Source organism: Heterodontus francisci, chromosome 19, assembly GCF_036365525.1.
Source record: "Heterodontus francisci isolate sHetFra1 chromosome 19, sHetFra1.hap1, whole genome shotgun sequence".
In the NCBI taxonomy this organism is placed as follows: domain Eukaryota; kingdom Metazoa; phylum Chordata; class Chondrichthyes; order Heterodontiformes; family Heterodontidae; genus Heterodontus; species Heterodontus francisci.
Window position 1 is genome coordinate 61,720,536 of NC_090389.1, and position 17,214 is coordinate 61,737,749.

A 17,214-nucleotide genomic window follows, 5' to 3' on the forward strand; every position below is an offset into this window, starting at 1 on the left:
TGGCTCTGACTCCATCTGTCATCTTGTTGCCCACTCACTTAACCTGTCTGTATCTCTTTGCAGCCTCTCTGTGTCTTCCCCACAGCTTACCTTTCCACCAACCTTTGTATCATCAGCAAACTTGGATACATTACTCTCTGTCTCTTAAAGTCATTAATATAGACTGTAAATAGCTGAGTCCCCAGCGGTGATCCTTGTGGCACTCCACTATTTACTGCCTGCCAACTTGAAAATGCCCCGTTTATGCCCACTCGTTGCTTCATGTCCATTAACCAATCCTCTATCCATGCTAATATATTACCCCCAACTCCATGAGCCCTTATCTTGCCTCTTAACCTTTTGTGTGGCACCTTATTGAATGTCTTTTGGAAATCCAGGTATACCACATCTACTGGTTCCCCGTTATCTACCCTACTAGTTACAACCTCAAAAAACTCTGATAAATTTGCCAAACAGGATTTTCCTTTAATAAAAACCATGTTGACTTGTTCTAATCATGCTGTGCTTTTCGAAGTGCATTGTTAAGATTTCCTTAATAAATTCAGCATTTTCCCAACAACTGATGTTGGGCTAACTCACTGTTTTCTTACACCGCTTTTCAAGAAAGTGGGGAGGAACATTTGCTAACTTCCAATCTAATGGGTCCATTTCAAAATCGAAGGGATTTTGGAAAATCATAGCTAGCGCATCCACCATCTCTGCAGCTATCTCTTTTTGAACCCTAGGGTGTAGGCCATCAAGTCTTGGAGATTTGTTAGATTTTAGTCCCTTAAGTTTCTCCAATATTTTTTCTCTGCTGATATGAATTTCCTTAAATTCCTCACTGTTTTTAGCCCGTAGGTTACTGTCTAGATGAGCTTGGAGATGGCACATTTGAGGAGATAGGACAGAAACTAGAGAAAGATGCAAACTCAGGATTGGGCATGGGGGAACTTTCATGGAAGTTTGGCCCAGTGGGTAGGGGAAGGGAGGGAAGATGCCCTCAACCTTTGCAACAAAAAAGTCCAGGAGCTTATCACGCTTATAGTTGGAGATGAAGGTGGAAGAGGCAGGCTGGAGTGGTTTAAGAAGATGGTGAGTGGTGAAGAGACGAGAAGTTGGCTGTTATCTTTGCCCTCCTTGATGATCTTTGAATAGTGGGCAATTTTTGTTATGGAGAGCATAGCTTTAAGTGGTCCACCCGGATCTAGCGTTGAATGGTTTAAACAATTTTATTTTTATTCGTTCATGGCCTGCTCTTGTAGCCACAGTATTTATATGGCTGGTCCAGTTAAGTTTCTGGTCAGTGGTAACCCCAGGATGTTGATGGCAGGGAATTCAACAGTGGCATTGCTGTTGAATGTCAAGGGGAGGTGGTCAGATTTTCTTTTGTTGAAGATGATCATTGTCTGGCACTTGTATGCTGTGAATGGCACTTGCCACTTATCAGCTCAAGCTTGAATGTTGTCCAGGTCTTGTTTATGTGGGCACGGACTGCCCCACTATCCAAGAAGTCCTGAATGGTACTGAACACTCTGAAAACATCTGTGAGCATCCCCACATCTGACCTTATGTTAGAGGGAAGGTCATTGATGAAGCAGCTGAAAATGGTTGGCCTAGGACACAACCCTGAGGGACTCCTGCAGTGATGTCCTGGGGCTGAGATCGTTGGCCTGCAACAACCACAATCATCATCCTTTATGCTCAGTATGACTCTAACCAGCAGAGAGTTCTCCCCTTGATTTTTCTAGGGCTCCTTGATGCCACATCCAGTCAAATACTGCCTTGATGTCAATCACTCCCAGCTCACCTCTGGAATTCAGCTCTTTTGTCTATGGTTGGACCAAGGCTGTAATGAGGTCTGGAGCTGTTATCCTGGTGGAAAGCAAACTGAGCATTTGCAGGTTGTTGCTAAGTAAGTCCTGCTAGATTGCACTGTTGTCGACCCCTTCAAACACTTTGCTTATGTTTGAGAGTAGACTAATGGGACAGTAATTGGCTGGGTTGGGTTTGTCCTGCTTTTTGTGGACTGGACCTAGCTGGGCATTAATGGGTAGATGGCTGTATTGTAGCTGTACTGGAGCAGCTTGGCAAAGGGTGTGGCTAGTTCTGGAACACAAGTCTTCAGTACTACAGCTGGGATGTTGTCAGGACCCATAGCTGTTCCTGTATTCAGTGCTTTCAGCCATTCCTTGATAACACGTGGAGTGAATCAAATTGGTTGAAGACTGGCATCTATGATGATGAGGACCACAGGAGGAGGCAGCAATGGATCATCCACTTGACACTTCTGGCTGAAGATGGTTGCAAATGATTCAGCCTTGTCTTTTGCACTGATGTGCTGGGCTCCACCATCATTGAGGATGGGGATGTTTTTTGGAGCCTTCCCCCCTGGTTAATTGCTTAATTGTCCACCACCATGCATGACTGGACATGGAAGGACTGCAGAGCTTTGATCTGATCTGTTGGTTGTGGGATGGCTTTGCTCGTCTATCGCGTGCTGCCTCCATTGTTAAGCATGCATTGTAGTCCTGTGTTGTAGCTTCACCAGGTTGACACCTCATTTTTAGGTATGCCTGGTGCTGTTTCTGGCATGCTCTCCTACACTGCTCATGGAGCCAGGGTTGGTTGCATAGCTTGTTGGTAATAGTAGTGAGGAATATCCCGGGGCATGAGGTTACAGATTGTGGTTGAATACAATTCTGCCACTGCTGATGACTCACAGTGCCTCCTGGATGCCCAGTTTGAGCTGCTAAATCTGTTTTGAATCTATCCCATTTAGTATAGTGGTAGTGGCACACGGGCTTTTCCGCTGGCTAGAGAATCAATGGCATCACTGAGTTCCAATTTTGTTGGCTGTACGTCCAGCTCATGCATGACTGGCAGAGACTGGGCTGCATTGAGGGTGGTCTCAGTGACAACATTTTCCCTGGAGTACGGTTCTAGGTAGTGCTCCACCCAGCGGTCCATTTGCTTGCGTTGGTCAGTGATTGTGTCCCCTGATTTAGATTTGAGGGGGGCGATCTTCTTGATGGTTGGCTCAAAAGCTCTCTTAATACCATCATACATTCCTCTGATGTTTCCGGTGTCGGAGGCCAGCTGAATATGACTGCATAGGTGGTGCCAGTAGTCATTTGCGCAGTGCCTGGCTGTTCTTTGTGCAGCGCTTCTGGCTGCTTTAAGTGCTACGGATGTTAACTCGCTGGGGGCTTTCTTGTAGTTCAACAATGCAATGCGCTTAGCGGCTATGACAGGTTCCAGCTTTTCAAAGCGAGATTGAAACCAGTCTGCATTCTGCTTCACACGTTTGCCATAGGTGGTCATAGATGGCGTCTGTGATGTGGGCCCACTTGGTCTCTGCATCTCCTGTAGGAGTGTTTTGAAGGGCTTTTCCAAGTGAATTTAGAAACTTATGTAACCGCTGTGGATAAGAAATTCTGCTAGTTAGTGTTGATGCGCGGGCGGCCTTGCTGCACACCAGGGAGTGGTCGATGTCGCAGTCCGCACTGTGGAAGCTGCATGTGATTTTAACGCTGTTTAAAGAGGCTCGCCTTGAGACGATGAGGTCCAGCTGGTGCCAACGACGTGATTTTGGGTGCCTCCAAGAAATCTAGTGACCGGGTTTAGTATGAAAAAACGAGTTGGTGATGCAGAGGTTATGCTAGGTACACAACTCGAGCAGTCTCTGTCCATTCTCATTCATCCTTCCAATGCCATAGCGCCCAAGGCAGGAGGGCCATGAGTCATGGTCGGCCCCAACCTTGGCATTAAAGTGCCCCAGCAGGAACAGATGTTTGGTATTGGAAATGCTACTGATGATATTATGGAGTTTATCGTAGAACTGGTCTTTAGCTTCAGGTTGGGAGCAGAGTGTTGGAGCATAGATGCTGAGTAGGTGTACTGGACCAGAGGCGGTGAGCAGACGGATCGACCGTATGTGTTCCAAGCCATTTGAAGGTAGCTTTACCATGCTGAGCAAAGAGTTTCTAAAGGCGAAGCCCACTCCATGCTGTCTTGATTCTTCAGGATCCCTACCCTCCCAGAAGAAGGTGTAGTCTTGCTCTCTTAGAGATCCGCTCGCAGGGAGGCGTGTCTCCTGAAGTGCTGCAATGTCCACATTGAGTCTGCTGAGCTCGTTGTTAATGATGACAGGCCAGGACACATAGTTCTGACGTTCGTTTTGCAAGCGTTTTGCTGTTTGGTGTGGTGTTGCAGCCAACAAAATCGGAACTCAGTGATGCCATTGATTCTCTAGCCAACGGAAAAGCCCCTGGGAAGGACGGCCTTACCCCTGAAATAATTGAGAGTGCCAAGCCTGCTATACTTACAGCACTCTACGAACTGCTTTGCCTGTGCTGGGACGAGGGAGCAGTACCACAGGACGTGCGCGATGCCAATATCATCGCCCTCTATAAGAACAAGGGCGACTGCAACAATTACCGTGGAATTTCCCTGCTCAGCATAGTGGGGAAAGTCTTCGCTCGAGTCGCTTTAAAAAGGCTCCAGACGCTGGCTGAGTGTGGCTTTCGAGCAGAGAGATCCACCATTGACATGCTGTTCTCCCTTCGCCAACTACAGGAGAAATGCCGAGAACAACAGATGCCCCTCTAAGTTGCTTTCATTGATCTCACCAAAGCCTTTGACCTCGTCAGCAGACGTGGTCTCTTCAGACTACTAGAAAAGCTCGGATGTCCACCAAAGTTACTAAGTATCATCACCTCATTCCATGACAATATGAAAGGCACAATTCAGCATAGCGGTGCCTCATCAGACCCCTTTCCCACCCTGAGTGGCGTGAAACAGGGCTGTGTTCTCGCACCTACACTGTTTGGGATCATCATCTCCCTGCTGCTCTCACATGTGTTCATGTCTTCAGAAGAAGGAATTTTCCTCCACACAAGATCAGTTGGCAGGTTGTTCAACCTTGCCCGTCTAAGAGCGAAGACCAAAGTACGGAAAGTCCTCATTAGGGAACTCCTCTTTGCTGACGATGCTGCATTAACATCTCACACTGAAGAGTATCTGCAGAGACTCATCGACAGGATTGCAGCCGCCTGCAATGAATTTGGCCTAACCATCAGCCTCAAGAAAACGAACATCATGGGACAGGATGTCAGAAATGCTCCATCCATCAATATCGGCAAGCACGCTCTGGAAGTGGTTCAAGAGTTCACCTACCTAGGCTCAACTATCACCAGTAACCTGTTTCTCGATGCAGAAATCAACAAGCGCATGGGAAAGGCTTCCAATGCTATGTCCAGACTGGTCAAGAGAGTGTGGGAAAATGGCGCACTGACACGGAACACAAAAGTCCGAGTATATCAAGCCTGTGTCCTCAGTACCTTGCTCTACGGCAGCGAGGCCTGGACAACGTCTGTCAGCCAAGAGCGACGTCTCAATTCATTCCATCTTCACTGCCACCGGAGAATCCTTGGCATCAGGTGGCAGGACCGTATCTCCAACACAGAAGTCCTTGAGGCGGCCAACATCCCCAGCATATACACCCTACTGAGCCAGCGGTGCTTGAGATGGCTTGGTCATGTGAGCCGCATGGAAGATGGCAGGATCCCAAGGACACATTGTACAGCGAGCTCGTCACTGGTATCAAACCCACCGGCCGTCCATGTCTCCGCTTTAAAGACGTCCGCAAACGCGACATGTAATTTTGTGATATTGATCACAAGTCATGGGAGTCATTTGCCAGTGATCGCCAGAGCTGGCAGGCAACCATAAAGGCAGGGCTGAAGTGTGACGAGTCGAAGAGACTTAGCAGTTGGCAGGAAAAACGACAGAAGCATAAGGGAAGAGCCAACTTTATCTGCAGCACCTGTGGAAGAGTCTGTCACTCTAGAATTGGCCTTTATAGCCACTCCAGGCGTTGCTTCACAAACCACTGACCACCTCCAGGCGCTTACCCATTGTCTCTCGAGACAAGGAGGCCAAAGAAGAAGAAGAGAAGTGGCACACAACACAATGGAGTGTGTCCTCAGTATGAAGACAGGACTTTGTCTCCACAAGGACTGTGTGGTGGTCACTGCTACCAATACTGTCATGGACAGATGCATCTTTGACAGGTAGATTGGTGAGGGCTAGGTTAAGTAGGCTTTTCCCTCTTGGTTCTCTCACCACCTGCCACAGGCCCAGTCTGGCAGATATGTCCTTCAGGACCTGGACAGCTTGGTCAGTGGTGGTTTTACCAAGCCACACTCAGGGACGCATATTGAAGTCCCCACCCAGAGTACATTGTGTGCTCTTGCTACCCTCAGTGCTGCTTTTTCATGGTGTTCAACATGGAGGAACACTGATTCACCAGCTGAGGGAGCGCGTTAGGTGGTAATTAGCAGGTTTCCTTGCCTGTGTTTGACCTGGTGCCATGGGAATACGTGGGGTCCAGCCTCAACATTAGGGAGTGCCAGGGCCACTCCCTCCTGACTATACCATTGTGCCACCACCTCTGCTGGTGGGACAGGATATACCCAGTGATAGTGATGGAATTTGGAACATTGGCTGCAAAGTATGATTTGATGTGTATGACTGTCAGGCTGTTGCTTGACTAGTCTGTGGGACAGTTCAAATCCCCAGACGTTGTGAGGAGGATTTTGCAGGGTCGACTGGGCAGGGTGTGCCTTTGTCGTTTTCCAGTGCTTCGGTCAATGCCGGGTTGTCCGTCTGGTTTTATTCTTCTTTGATTTTTAAATAACATTTTGATACAACTGAGTAGCTTGCTAGGCCATTTTAGAGGCAGTTGAGAGTCAATCACATTTCTGTGGGCCTGGAAACACATGTAAGCCAGACCATGTAAGGAAGGCAGATTTCCTTCCCAAAGGACATTAGTGAACCAGATGGGTTTTTATGGCAATCTGATAGTTTCATGATCATGATCATTATTATGATGGTTCATGTGCATAGATTTTTGAATGTGGCAGGACATATTGAGAGAGTGGTTAGCAATGCATATGTGATCTTGGGCTTCATAAATAGAGGCATTGAGTACAAAAGCAGGGAGGTTATGCTGAACCTTTATAAAGCGCTGGTTAGGCTCCAACTGGAGTATTGCATCCCGTTCTGGTCACCGTACTTCAGGAATGCTGAATGGCTTGGCCATGTGAGCCGCATGGAAGATGGCAGGATCCCCAAAGACACATTGTACAGCGAGCTCGTCACTGGTATCAGACCCACCGGCCGTCCATGTCTCCGCTTTAAAGACGTCTGCAAACGCGACATGAAGTCCTGTGACATTGATCACAAGTCGTGGGAGTCAGTTGCCAGCGTTCGCCAGAGCTGGCGGGCAACCATAAAGGTGGGGCTAAAGTGTGGTGAGTCGAAGAAACTTAGCAGTTGGCAGGAAAAAAGACAGAGGCGCAAGGAGAGAGCCAACTGTGTAACAGCCCCGACAAACAAATTTTTCTGCAGCACCTGTGGAAGAGTCTGTCACTCTAGAATTGGCCTTTATAGCCACTCCAGGCGCTGCTCCACACACCACTGACCACCTCCAGGCGCTTACCCATTGTCTCTCGAGACAAGGAGGCCAAAGAAGACTTCAGGAAGGATGCGGGGGTCCTTGAGAGGGTGCAGAGGAGATTTACCAGAATGGTTCTAGGGGTGGAGAATTTTAGTTACTAGGTTAGGTTGGAAAATCTGGGTTTGTTCTCCTTAGAATAAAGGAGATTGAGGGGAGATTTAATGGAAGTGTACAAGATAATGACCGGCTTAGATAAGTTAGACCAGGAGAAACTGTTCCCGTTAACAAATGACTAGGGGACACAGATTGAAAGTTGAGGGCAAAAGATGCAGGGGGAATATGAGGTAGCACTTTTTTTACACAGCTGGTGGTAATGACTTGGAACTTGCTGCTCACAGAGGTGGTGGAAGTGGAGACGATCAATGACTTCGAGAGGAAGGTGGTTGGCCACCTGAGAGAAATAGACTTGCAGGGCTACGGGGATTGAACTGGGGAGTGGGACTGACTGGAAAGCTCTGTGGAGAGCTGGCATGGGCTTGATAGGCTGAATGGCCTCCTTCTGTGCCATAAATGACCCTGACTATGATTAGCATTTTATTCCAGATTTATTTATTAATTGCCAGGTTGGGATTTGAGCTTCTGTCTCCGTAGATTAGTCCAGGCCTCTGAATTTCTTGTCCAGAAACATTACCGCTATGCTACCATCCCCTGTTCGCCAAAGACATTCAAGTCTACATCCCCTGGATTTAAGGGAGTGGAGATGAGGGATATACCATGGGGAACAATTAGGGTGGGTAAAATTCTAGTGGGGACAAAGGCATCAATGGTGGACAATCAAATAACTTGTGGTGGTGGTTGTTAATTTCTAATCCAATGTCATGAATTTGATTACACTGCAACTTCCTTGACTTAGTTGGGCTTATTTTGTGAATTTGTTAATTGCTAAATAACTGCTGGGCACAGTGCTGAAGATCACAGATTATATGACTACCAGTATAATTGAAGGAGGGATCTAAATAAAGGCCAGAGCTGGGGGTCGTCAGCAATTTTTTGGAAGGTGACATCATGTCTGTAGCTGATGTCGCCAAAAGGCCGCAGGTAGAGGAGGAGCAAAGCTTGGAACCACACAGATAACAAGTGTGGGGGCAGGGAGAGAAACCATTGCTGGAGATGCTGTGGCTATTTTCAGACAAGGTAGAGTGGAAGCAAGTGAGGGTAGTCCCACTGAACTACACAACAGAGGAGTGGCATTTTGAAGAGGATGATGTGGTCATCCTCAAAAGCTTAGAGAGGATAAGAATGTATAATGTACGGTGGTCACAGTGGGTATTGTTTGTTGTAAGGATAGAGACTTTGGGGAGATTCAAACATGGAGTTGCAGAAAAAAATGAGCATGATTTTTGGAATGTGACAGCACATTCAAGGACTTTGAAGAGCAATAGGGAGTTAGGACCGTTAGCAAGTTTGGGAGATTTGAGGCGAGCCAGGGGTGGGGAAATGGTGGTTTTGAAAGGTTGATTATCAGTACCCAAGGAGAGAGAACCATATGCATTGTAATCTATAATGATTCTAATAGTAAATGTGCCCAGGCTAGTTTGTTTATTCGTGGATATGGGAATCGCTGACAAAACCAGCATTTATTACCCATCCGTAAATGGTCGTGACAAGATGGTGCTAAGTCGGTGCCTTGAGCTGCTGCAGTTTGTGTGGTAAACATACTTTCACTGTGTTAGGTAGGGAGTTCCAGGATTTTGACTTGGCAGTGATAAAGCAGTAACATGGTAATTCCAAGTCAGAATGGTGTGCGACTTGGAGGGGGGCTTACAGGTGGTGGGGGTTTCCATTTATCTGCTGCCCTTGTCTTTCTAGATGGTAGAGGTTGCACCTTTGGAAAGTATTGTTAGAAGAAGCTTTGGAAAGTTGGTGTAGTGCATCTTGTAGATTTTATACAGTGCAGCCATGTTGGTGGTGGTGAGACTAAATGTTCAAGGTGGTGTATTGGATGTCAATCAAGCAGGCTGCTTTGTTCTGAATGGTGTTGAGTTTCTTGAGTTGTTGGAGCTGCACTCATCAGGCAAGTGGAGAATATTCCACCACAGTCCTGGCTTGTGCTTTGTAGGTGGTGGGAAGGTTTTGGGAAGTTAGTAGGTGAGTCAATTGTTGCAGAATATCCAACCCCTAACCTGCTTTTGTTGCTACAGTATTTGTGGCTAGTGTGTTGAGACAAATGGTTATCTCCAAGGTGTTGATGGTGGGGGATTCGATGATGGTCAAGCCGTTGAATGTCAAGGGGAGGTGGTGGGATTCTCTCTTGTTGGAGATGGTCATTGCCTGGCACTTGTGTGGCATGATTGTTAATTGCCACTTATCCCAAGCCTGAATATTGTCCAGGTCTTGCTGCCTGCGGGCATGAACTGCTTCATGATCTGAGGAGTTGCAAATGGAACTGAACACTACGCACTCATCAGCAAACATCCCCACTTCTGACCTTATGATTGAGGGAAGGTCATTGATGAAGTAGATGAAGATGGTTGGGCCTAGGATACCATCCTGAGAAACTCCACAGAGATGTTCTGGATAATGAAATAGCAAAGCTGAAAAATATTCCCATTGACCAACTGGAAGCAGGACTCTGCCAACAGTGGATTTGCTTCCCCTACCCAGATGTTTCTGGTTGACATCATGGTTAGTCCTCAATTTCTGATTTGCTTTGGAACAGCTTCATGGTGTGTTTCTAACCAACATCAGTGGAGTGACACTCTGAGGAGACACAAAGAATTAGAGGGAAATCATTGATGAAAATATTTCAACCATAGAGACTGACATGTTTTTCTGTTGTGATTGCTAACTTTTTCTTACCCATTTCTCCTCCTCCACCCCCTGTCCCCCCGCACCCTCCCAGTACCTGCCCCCACAAAAAATGCAGTCCTGGGGTAAACATTTAAACAATTTAATTCCTAGATCGTAGAATGTCAAAACAAAAAAAAAAGTCTCTCGACCATCAAGTCTGTGCTGGTATATTTCTCTGCATTAGCCACCTACTGTACTTGATAATCTAAAAAACCCCATGTTATTTCTGTAATACCCCAGGATTGTTTTCCCAGTACTACAAATGCCCAAGAATGCCTTGATAGGTAAATTGGCCATTGTAAAAATTGCCCCTAGTGTAGGTAGGTGGTAGGGGAATTGAGGGAAGGTGGGGATGTGAGAGGGAAAAAATTGGATTAATGTAGGTTTAGTATAAATGGGTGGTTGATGGTTGGCGTGGACTCGTTGGGCCGAAGGGCCTGTTTCAGTGCTGTATCTCTCTATGACTCTATGACTAAGACTCATTTATGTCTTTTGTAGAATAATGGACAGAATCCCATAATTGGATTTCCAAACCACAAGTAAAAAAAAAAAATCTCAATACTGTTGAATACACATTGAATTTGACTGATTCAGTCAATGTAAATCAGTGGTCCTGACGTTATAGCCTACAAGGCATTAGCACCCTCATTGATATAAAATGCTGCCTTCCAGTTTGTTCATGCAACGCTCCTATGGCAATGTCAAAGAAAATCTGCTAGTGTAAGTGCCCCCTGTCATATTTCAGCCATCACATTTGTTGATTTAGGTAAAACTAAAATGGAAGCAATTTGGAATTCAAGAAGTAGGGACTACACAAATGAAACGCAAGGCGAGTGGCTGTGAAAATCAGTGACCCTATTCGTATGTTGCATGGTGTAATATTCCATGGTAAAACATCATTCCTCCACAGGAAATCTGTGCTGTTTCAGATGACTGTGACTAATGTAGCAAACAGCCTCTCTCTCTTAGGTGGTAGAGGAGCTCCTCAAAATAAGATAGAGCTGGAATACTAGGTAAAACTAACATTTTGATATTACAGTTCTTTTAGTGTAATTTAAGGTGATGAACAGCTAAATTCTAATGTGCTGTTTAATCTTTATTAGTATTGCATACTGGCCGAAGATGGTTTATTATATGTCCAGTTGTGGAAAATCTTACAACAGAACTGTCAGAATCTGCACCAGACATTTCTTCAACTCAACCACAGTCAACTTCTGCTCTGGGTATGATTTACATTTTTGTAACTGTGGAGGTTGTGTGGTTTAAGACAGAAGTAGAAAAATAAATTCTGGCATAATTTTATCAAGATGAGGACTTGATCTCTTTAAATAAATGATAAATGTTCCTCTTAAAATATGACATGGAATCTTTTTACATCCAGGTCCCTTAAATAAACTTCACATCTTATTTAGATGTTTGTGACCTTTAATATTAACTGCATTGATAGTATTTTAGTATTTACTGCTTTAAATATTAATTGTGTTGTAGATTAAATTTAGCTTGATTGAATAGATGTGAAATGAGTCAATAAATTAGGTTTTAGCAACAGGTATTCTAATCTAAGAGTTCATCTTATTTGCAAAAACATTCAACAGGAGCACCTTTTTATATTCACTTTTTCAGAAGCAGAAAATGGAATTGATGAGCAAGTGGAATCTACAGCAACACAGGCATCCACTGCAATGACTTCACTTGCTGCTAATGATAACACCTCTAGACATCACATTGCATCTCCCCCTTTGGTACCACCGCTGTCTAATATTACTCATCCAACAAATTTGCCTGTTCAAGTAATGATGGCGTCTGTTATTTCTACACTATCAATCCAGACAGAGGATGAAACTGGAAATGAAGCACAACAGAACAGTCACCAGATACATGCTGCTGTTTCTAACGGATCAAATGTTTCACTTCAACATCAGCTTGAAGTTCATGAGCGTTTAGAACTTCAATCTAAGACTGTTGGTCTGCCGCGGTCTGGAGAAGAACAATCGGATTTGGTTTTTAGCCCCCCTACAGTTGTAGATGTGCCATGTTGTCCAGTTGTTCAGCCTCTTCCCATCCAATCAATATCTATCCAAACAGAACTTTCACTTCCTACTCAATCTGCTGAACCTAGTCCAATTCACAGCTTAGTCTTAGAGAACCAGCCTGTACCACAAGCCTATGTGCCTGATGTTCTCCTACAACCTGTTGTAATGCAGCAACCTTTTGCAAACCAGATGCAATCAACCATGGGCACTTCTGGAACAGTAAGTAATACAGCAATAGGTTCTCAGCCCCAGAGTCCAGCACAAGTAGTTGCAGGTGTTAACCAACAGTACCCAACACAAGCACAGTCTCAGACAATTACTATGACTGGTATTATTAACAGTCAGCAACAGCTTTCTCTTGTGGTTGAATCAGATGGTGAAGGTCCACGTAAAATTGAATTTGTAGATAATACAATAAAGACACTGGATGAAAAATTACGTACTTTATTATATCAAGAGCCTGGAGGTATTCTCCCAGTTTATCCTGCTGCAGAGTCTTCTGAAACAGCACCTATGGGAGAGGTGGATTGCACAGAAGAGTTTTATTCTGAGCCCCTTGATAAAGTCCTTAATGCTGCGCTTTCTGTGGCTGTTTCTGTTCATGATGTAAAGAATATAGATGCACCTATTCATTCTGTTTTACCAATTACCCAAGTCCCTGTTATGGGGTCACCGCCAAGCTTGCCCACTCTACCTGCAGATTTTCCAGAAGAAACTTCTAGTCAAGCTGTTGTTCTTAGAGAGGTTCTGTATCAGCAAGTGACAGCACCAGTATTACCTGTGGTGAGAGACTCCGTTTTGGTTTCTAAAACTTCAGAGACTGGATCCACTGATATTAATGTAAGTCATGTTTGCTTTCTCCTATGTCAGAAATTATGTCTTTGGAAGTTGATTTGTTGTTGAATTTTTAAAAATTAGCACTGAAATGATCAGAGCTACATATATAAATCTATTTTTATTTTGTATAATAAATCCCAATAGATTGCTTAAAGTTAGTATAGAATCAAATTTTCAACTAAGTTTTATGTGCATTTGGGATTGTGGCTAATCTGTGATGCCAACTTTGAAGGAATATTCTCCCAGTTGCTTTTCTTCCGTTTGTATAATAGCCTATTCATTTGTATCTGAATGAAGGACAACATTGAAAGAATCAGGAAGACCATACCAAAAGTAGGTAATCGGTCATTTAGGGTTCTTGTTAGATATTTGGTTCTTCATGCTGCCACTGTATAGACTCTAGCCAGAGAGGTTCTTAGACTGTGTTGTTTAAACATTAATCTTTATTGTACAGTAACTATATACACTCCACACTAGCCTGCATGTCTCCTTCAAAAGCCATGCTGTAACTGTTCTTGAGTCTCCCACATGATCTCTTACATCATCATGGTGGGCGGTAATCTTTACATTTCCTCAAGATTAACCCTTTGATACCCTTATACTGCATCTCTTTCCCCACCGCCCCCCCCCCCCCCAAAGTCTTTATCCTATATATATTTACATAAATTCACTTTTTTACTTGCACGCTATTGTTACGACCGACCGCTTAAGACAAACCCCACGATCAAAATATATGATTCTGATTGTGGTGGGAGAAACGCACAGTTGATTCAGTCCTGCCCCTCCACAGATCATCTAACCTATCACTTTAAGCTTTTCAAATTAAAGAAAACCACAGCCGAATTGAACCATCTATTAAACCCCCCGAATGAGGCGAACCAAACCAGGTGTCTTTAGATCAACAAATTAACTGTTTAATTAGAAAAACTAAATCCTTAAACACTACTAAGATATAAACAACATTTGAACTAGAAAAAGTTAGTGCCCTTGCAGATTTACACTCCTGCCGAAGTGAAATCTCCCAATGTGGAACATCCAAGGTTGCTTGAAGTTCTCTCAGCCGTCCGAGGGGGGGGGGGGATCCAAAAAAGATTCTTCAACAGTAGAACAGTCCGTAGTCTAGCTCAGCAGTTGAAGTGATGCTTTTCTTCTCCAGCGATGAATTCGGCAATTACAGTTCAGTGGCTACAGTAATTTGGCTTTAGAATTGTTTTGAGGGGTAAAAAAAGTGATCAGTCTAAAATTCATCTTCCTTCAGTCTAAAGTATCAGAGAACTCTGTTAGGTTCATGCTGGTCCAGCTGTCTGTCTCTGTCAGAAGCTTGTTTTTAGCTAGTTTTCAAAAAACAATTGGTAACGTTGTATCCTTGACCTTGTTCTCTGGCTGTATCCCGGGGGCAACCAGAATGCACTCTTTGAATCATTAGTCCCTGGAGCTTGTTGCCTTAAAACAGTACTGATCCTTTTACAGCCTGAAGAGCACGCTGCATACTTCCCGGAAAAGAAAAAAAAACTACAGAATCATAACACTATACCATCTCCACCACCGCCCCCCCGCCCCTGAAGTCTCTGACTTCATAGATTCAACCTATTGGGAAGCTTCACAACTCTCCCTGATCTTGTTATCGTCAGATGTGGAAGATTGGTAGTCTTTCTCTAATGCCTTGTTTCTTGACTTAGACGGCCATCATTGAGGTTTGGAGCATTCGGTGATTTTTTCATTTTCAATTCAATATCTGAATTGTCTAAATGTATGACTGATTGACGTCTTTGATGTAAAGGAATTAAGTTTCCTTCTATTTCTCCGTATAGAATCATCTTGAGTTCGTACTAGATATGATTGCTGTTGACTCTTGTCTTTCTGTAGAATTACCCACAGAATCACAGAATAATACAGTACAGAAGAGGCCCTTCGGCCCATCGAGTCTGCACTGATGCATTAAAGACACCTGACCTGGCTACCTAATCCTATTTGCCAGCACTTGGCCCATAACCTTGAATGTTATGACGTGCCAAGTGCTCATCCAGGTACTTTTTAAAGGATGTGAAGCAACCCGCCTCTACCACCCTCCCAGGCAGTGCATTCCAGACCGTCCCACCCTCCATGTAAAAAAGTTCTTCCTCAAATCCCCCTTAAACCTCCAGCCCCTCCCCTTAAACTTGAGTCCCCTCTTAACTGACCCTTCAACTAAGGGGAACAGCTGCTCCCTATCCATCCTGTCCACACCCCTCATAATCTTGTACACCTCGATCAGGTCACCCCTCAGTCTTCTCTGCTCCAGCGAAAACAACCCAAGCCTATCCAACCTCTCTTCATAGCTTAAATATTCCATCCCAGTCAACATCCTGGTGAATCGCCTCTGCACCCCCTCCAGTGCAATCACATCCTTCCTTTAATGTGGTGACCAGAATTGCACACAGTACTCCAGCTGTGGCCTTACCAAAGTTCTATACAACTTCAACATGACCTCCCTGCTTTTGTAATCTATGCCTCGATTGATAAAGGCAAGTGTCCCATATGCCTTTTTCACCACCTTATTAACCTGCCCTTCTGCCTTCAGAGATCTATGGACAAACACGCCAAGGTCCCTTTTGTTCCTCAGAACTTCCCAGTGTCAGGCCATTCATTGAATACTTCGGTGTCACATTACTCCTTCCAAAGTGTATCATCTCACACTTTTCAGGGTTAAATTTGATCTGCCACTTTTCTGCCCATTTGACCATCCCGTCTATATCTTCCTGTAACCCAAGACACTCAACCTCACTGTTAACCACTCAGCCAATCTTTGTGTCATCCGCGAACTTACTGATCCTACTCCCCACATAGTCATCTATGTCGTTTATATAAATGACAAACAATAGGGGACCCAGCACAGATTCCTGTGGTACGCCACTGGACACGGGCTTCCAGTCACTAAAACAGCCGTCTGTCATCACTGTCTGTCTCCTACAGCTAAGCCAATTTTGAATCCACCTTATCAAGTTACCCTGTATCCCATGTGTATTTGCTTTCTTGATAAGTCTCACATGTGGGACCTTGTCAGAGGCTTTGCTGAAATCCATGTAAACTACATCAACTGCACTACCCTCATCTACACACCTGGTCACATGCTCAAAAAATTCAATCAAATTTGTTAGGCATGACCTCCCTCTGACATAGCCATGCTGACTATTCCTAATCAAATTTTGCCTCTCCAAGTGGAGATAGATTCTGTCCTTCAGAACTTTCTCCAATAGTTTCCCTACCACTGACGTGAGACTCACTGGTCTGTATTTCCCTGGCATATCTCTACAACCTTTCTTAAATAGTGGGACCACATTAGCTGTTCTCCAGTCCTCTGGCACCTCCCCCGTGGCCAGAGAGGAATTAAAAATTTGGGTCAGAGCCCCTGCAATCTCCACCCTCGCCTCCCACAGCATCCTGGGACACAAATCTTCCGGACCTGGAGATTTGTCCACTTTTAAGCCTGCCAAAACCTCCAATACCTTGTCACTCCCTATGACAGTTTGCTCAAGAACCTCACAGTCTCTCTGTCTGAGTTCCATATCTACATCCTTATTCTCTTGGGTGAAGACAGATGTGAAGTATTTGTTCAACACCCTACCAATGTCCTCTGGCTCCACCCACAGATTTCCCCCTTGGTCCCTAATGGGTCCTACTCTTTCCCTGGTTATCCTCTTCCCATTGATATATTTATAGAATATCTTGGGATTTTCCCTACTTTTACCAGCCAGAGCTTTCTCATATCCCCTCTTTGCTCTCCTAATTGCTTTCTTAAGCTCCATCCTACACTTTCTGTACTCCACTAATGCTTCTGTTGATTTGCTCTCCTTGTATTTGCTAAAAGCCTGTCTTTTCCTTCTCATCGTACCCTGTATGTTTCTGGTCATCCATGGTTCTCTGGGCTTGTTGCTCCTACCTATTATCCTAGAGGGAACATGTTGGGCCTGTACCCTCCCCATTTCCTTTTTGAATGTCCCCCACTGCCCTTCTGTAGATTTCCCGACAAGTAACTTTTTCCAGTCTATCTTGGCCAGATCCTGCCTTATTTTA

At 44.7% G+C, this 17,214-nt stretch overlaps 1 protein-coding gene across 4 annotated transcripts in view; it reads left to right on the forward strand.

The window, feature by feature from the left end:
• LOC137380107 (serine/threonine-protein kinase WNK2-like) overlaps window positions 1-17,214 on the forward strand; it is a 258,006-nt gene that overhangs the window by 174,162 nt on the left and 66,630 nt on the right. For all 4 annotated transcript variants that reach the window (XM_068051757.1, XM_068051760.1, XM_068051761.1 and 1 more), the window contains 2 exons: window positions 11,395-11,514; window positions 11,915-13,164. In XM_068051757.1, coding sequence (XP_067907858.1) covers window positions 11,395-11,514; window positions 11,915-13,164 — 1,370 coding nt within the window. The remainder of the gene's footprint in view (window positions 1-11,394; window positions 11,515-11,914; window positions 13,165-17,214) is intronic.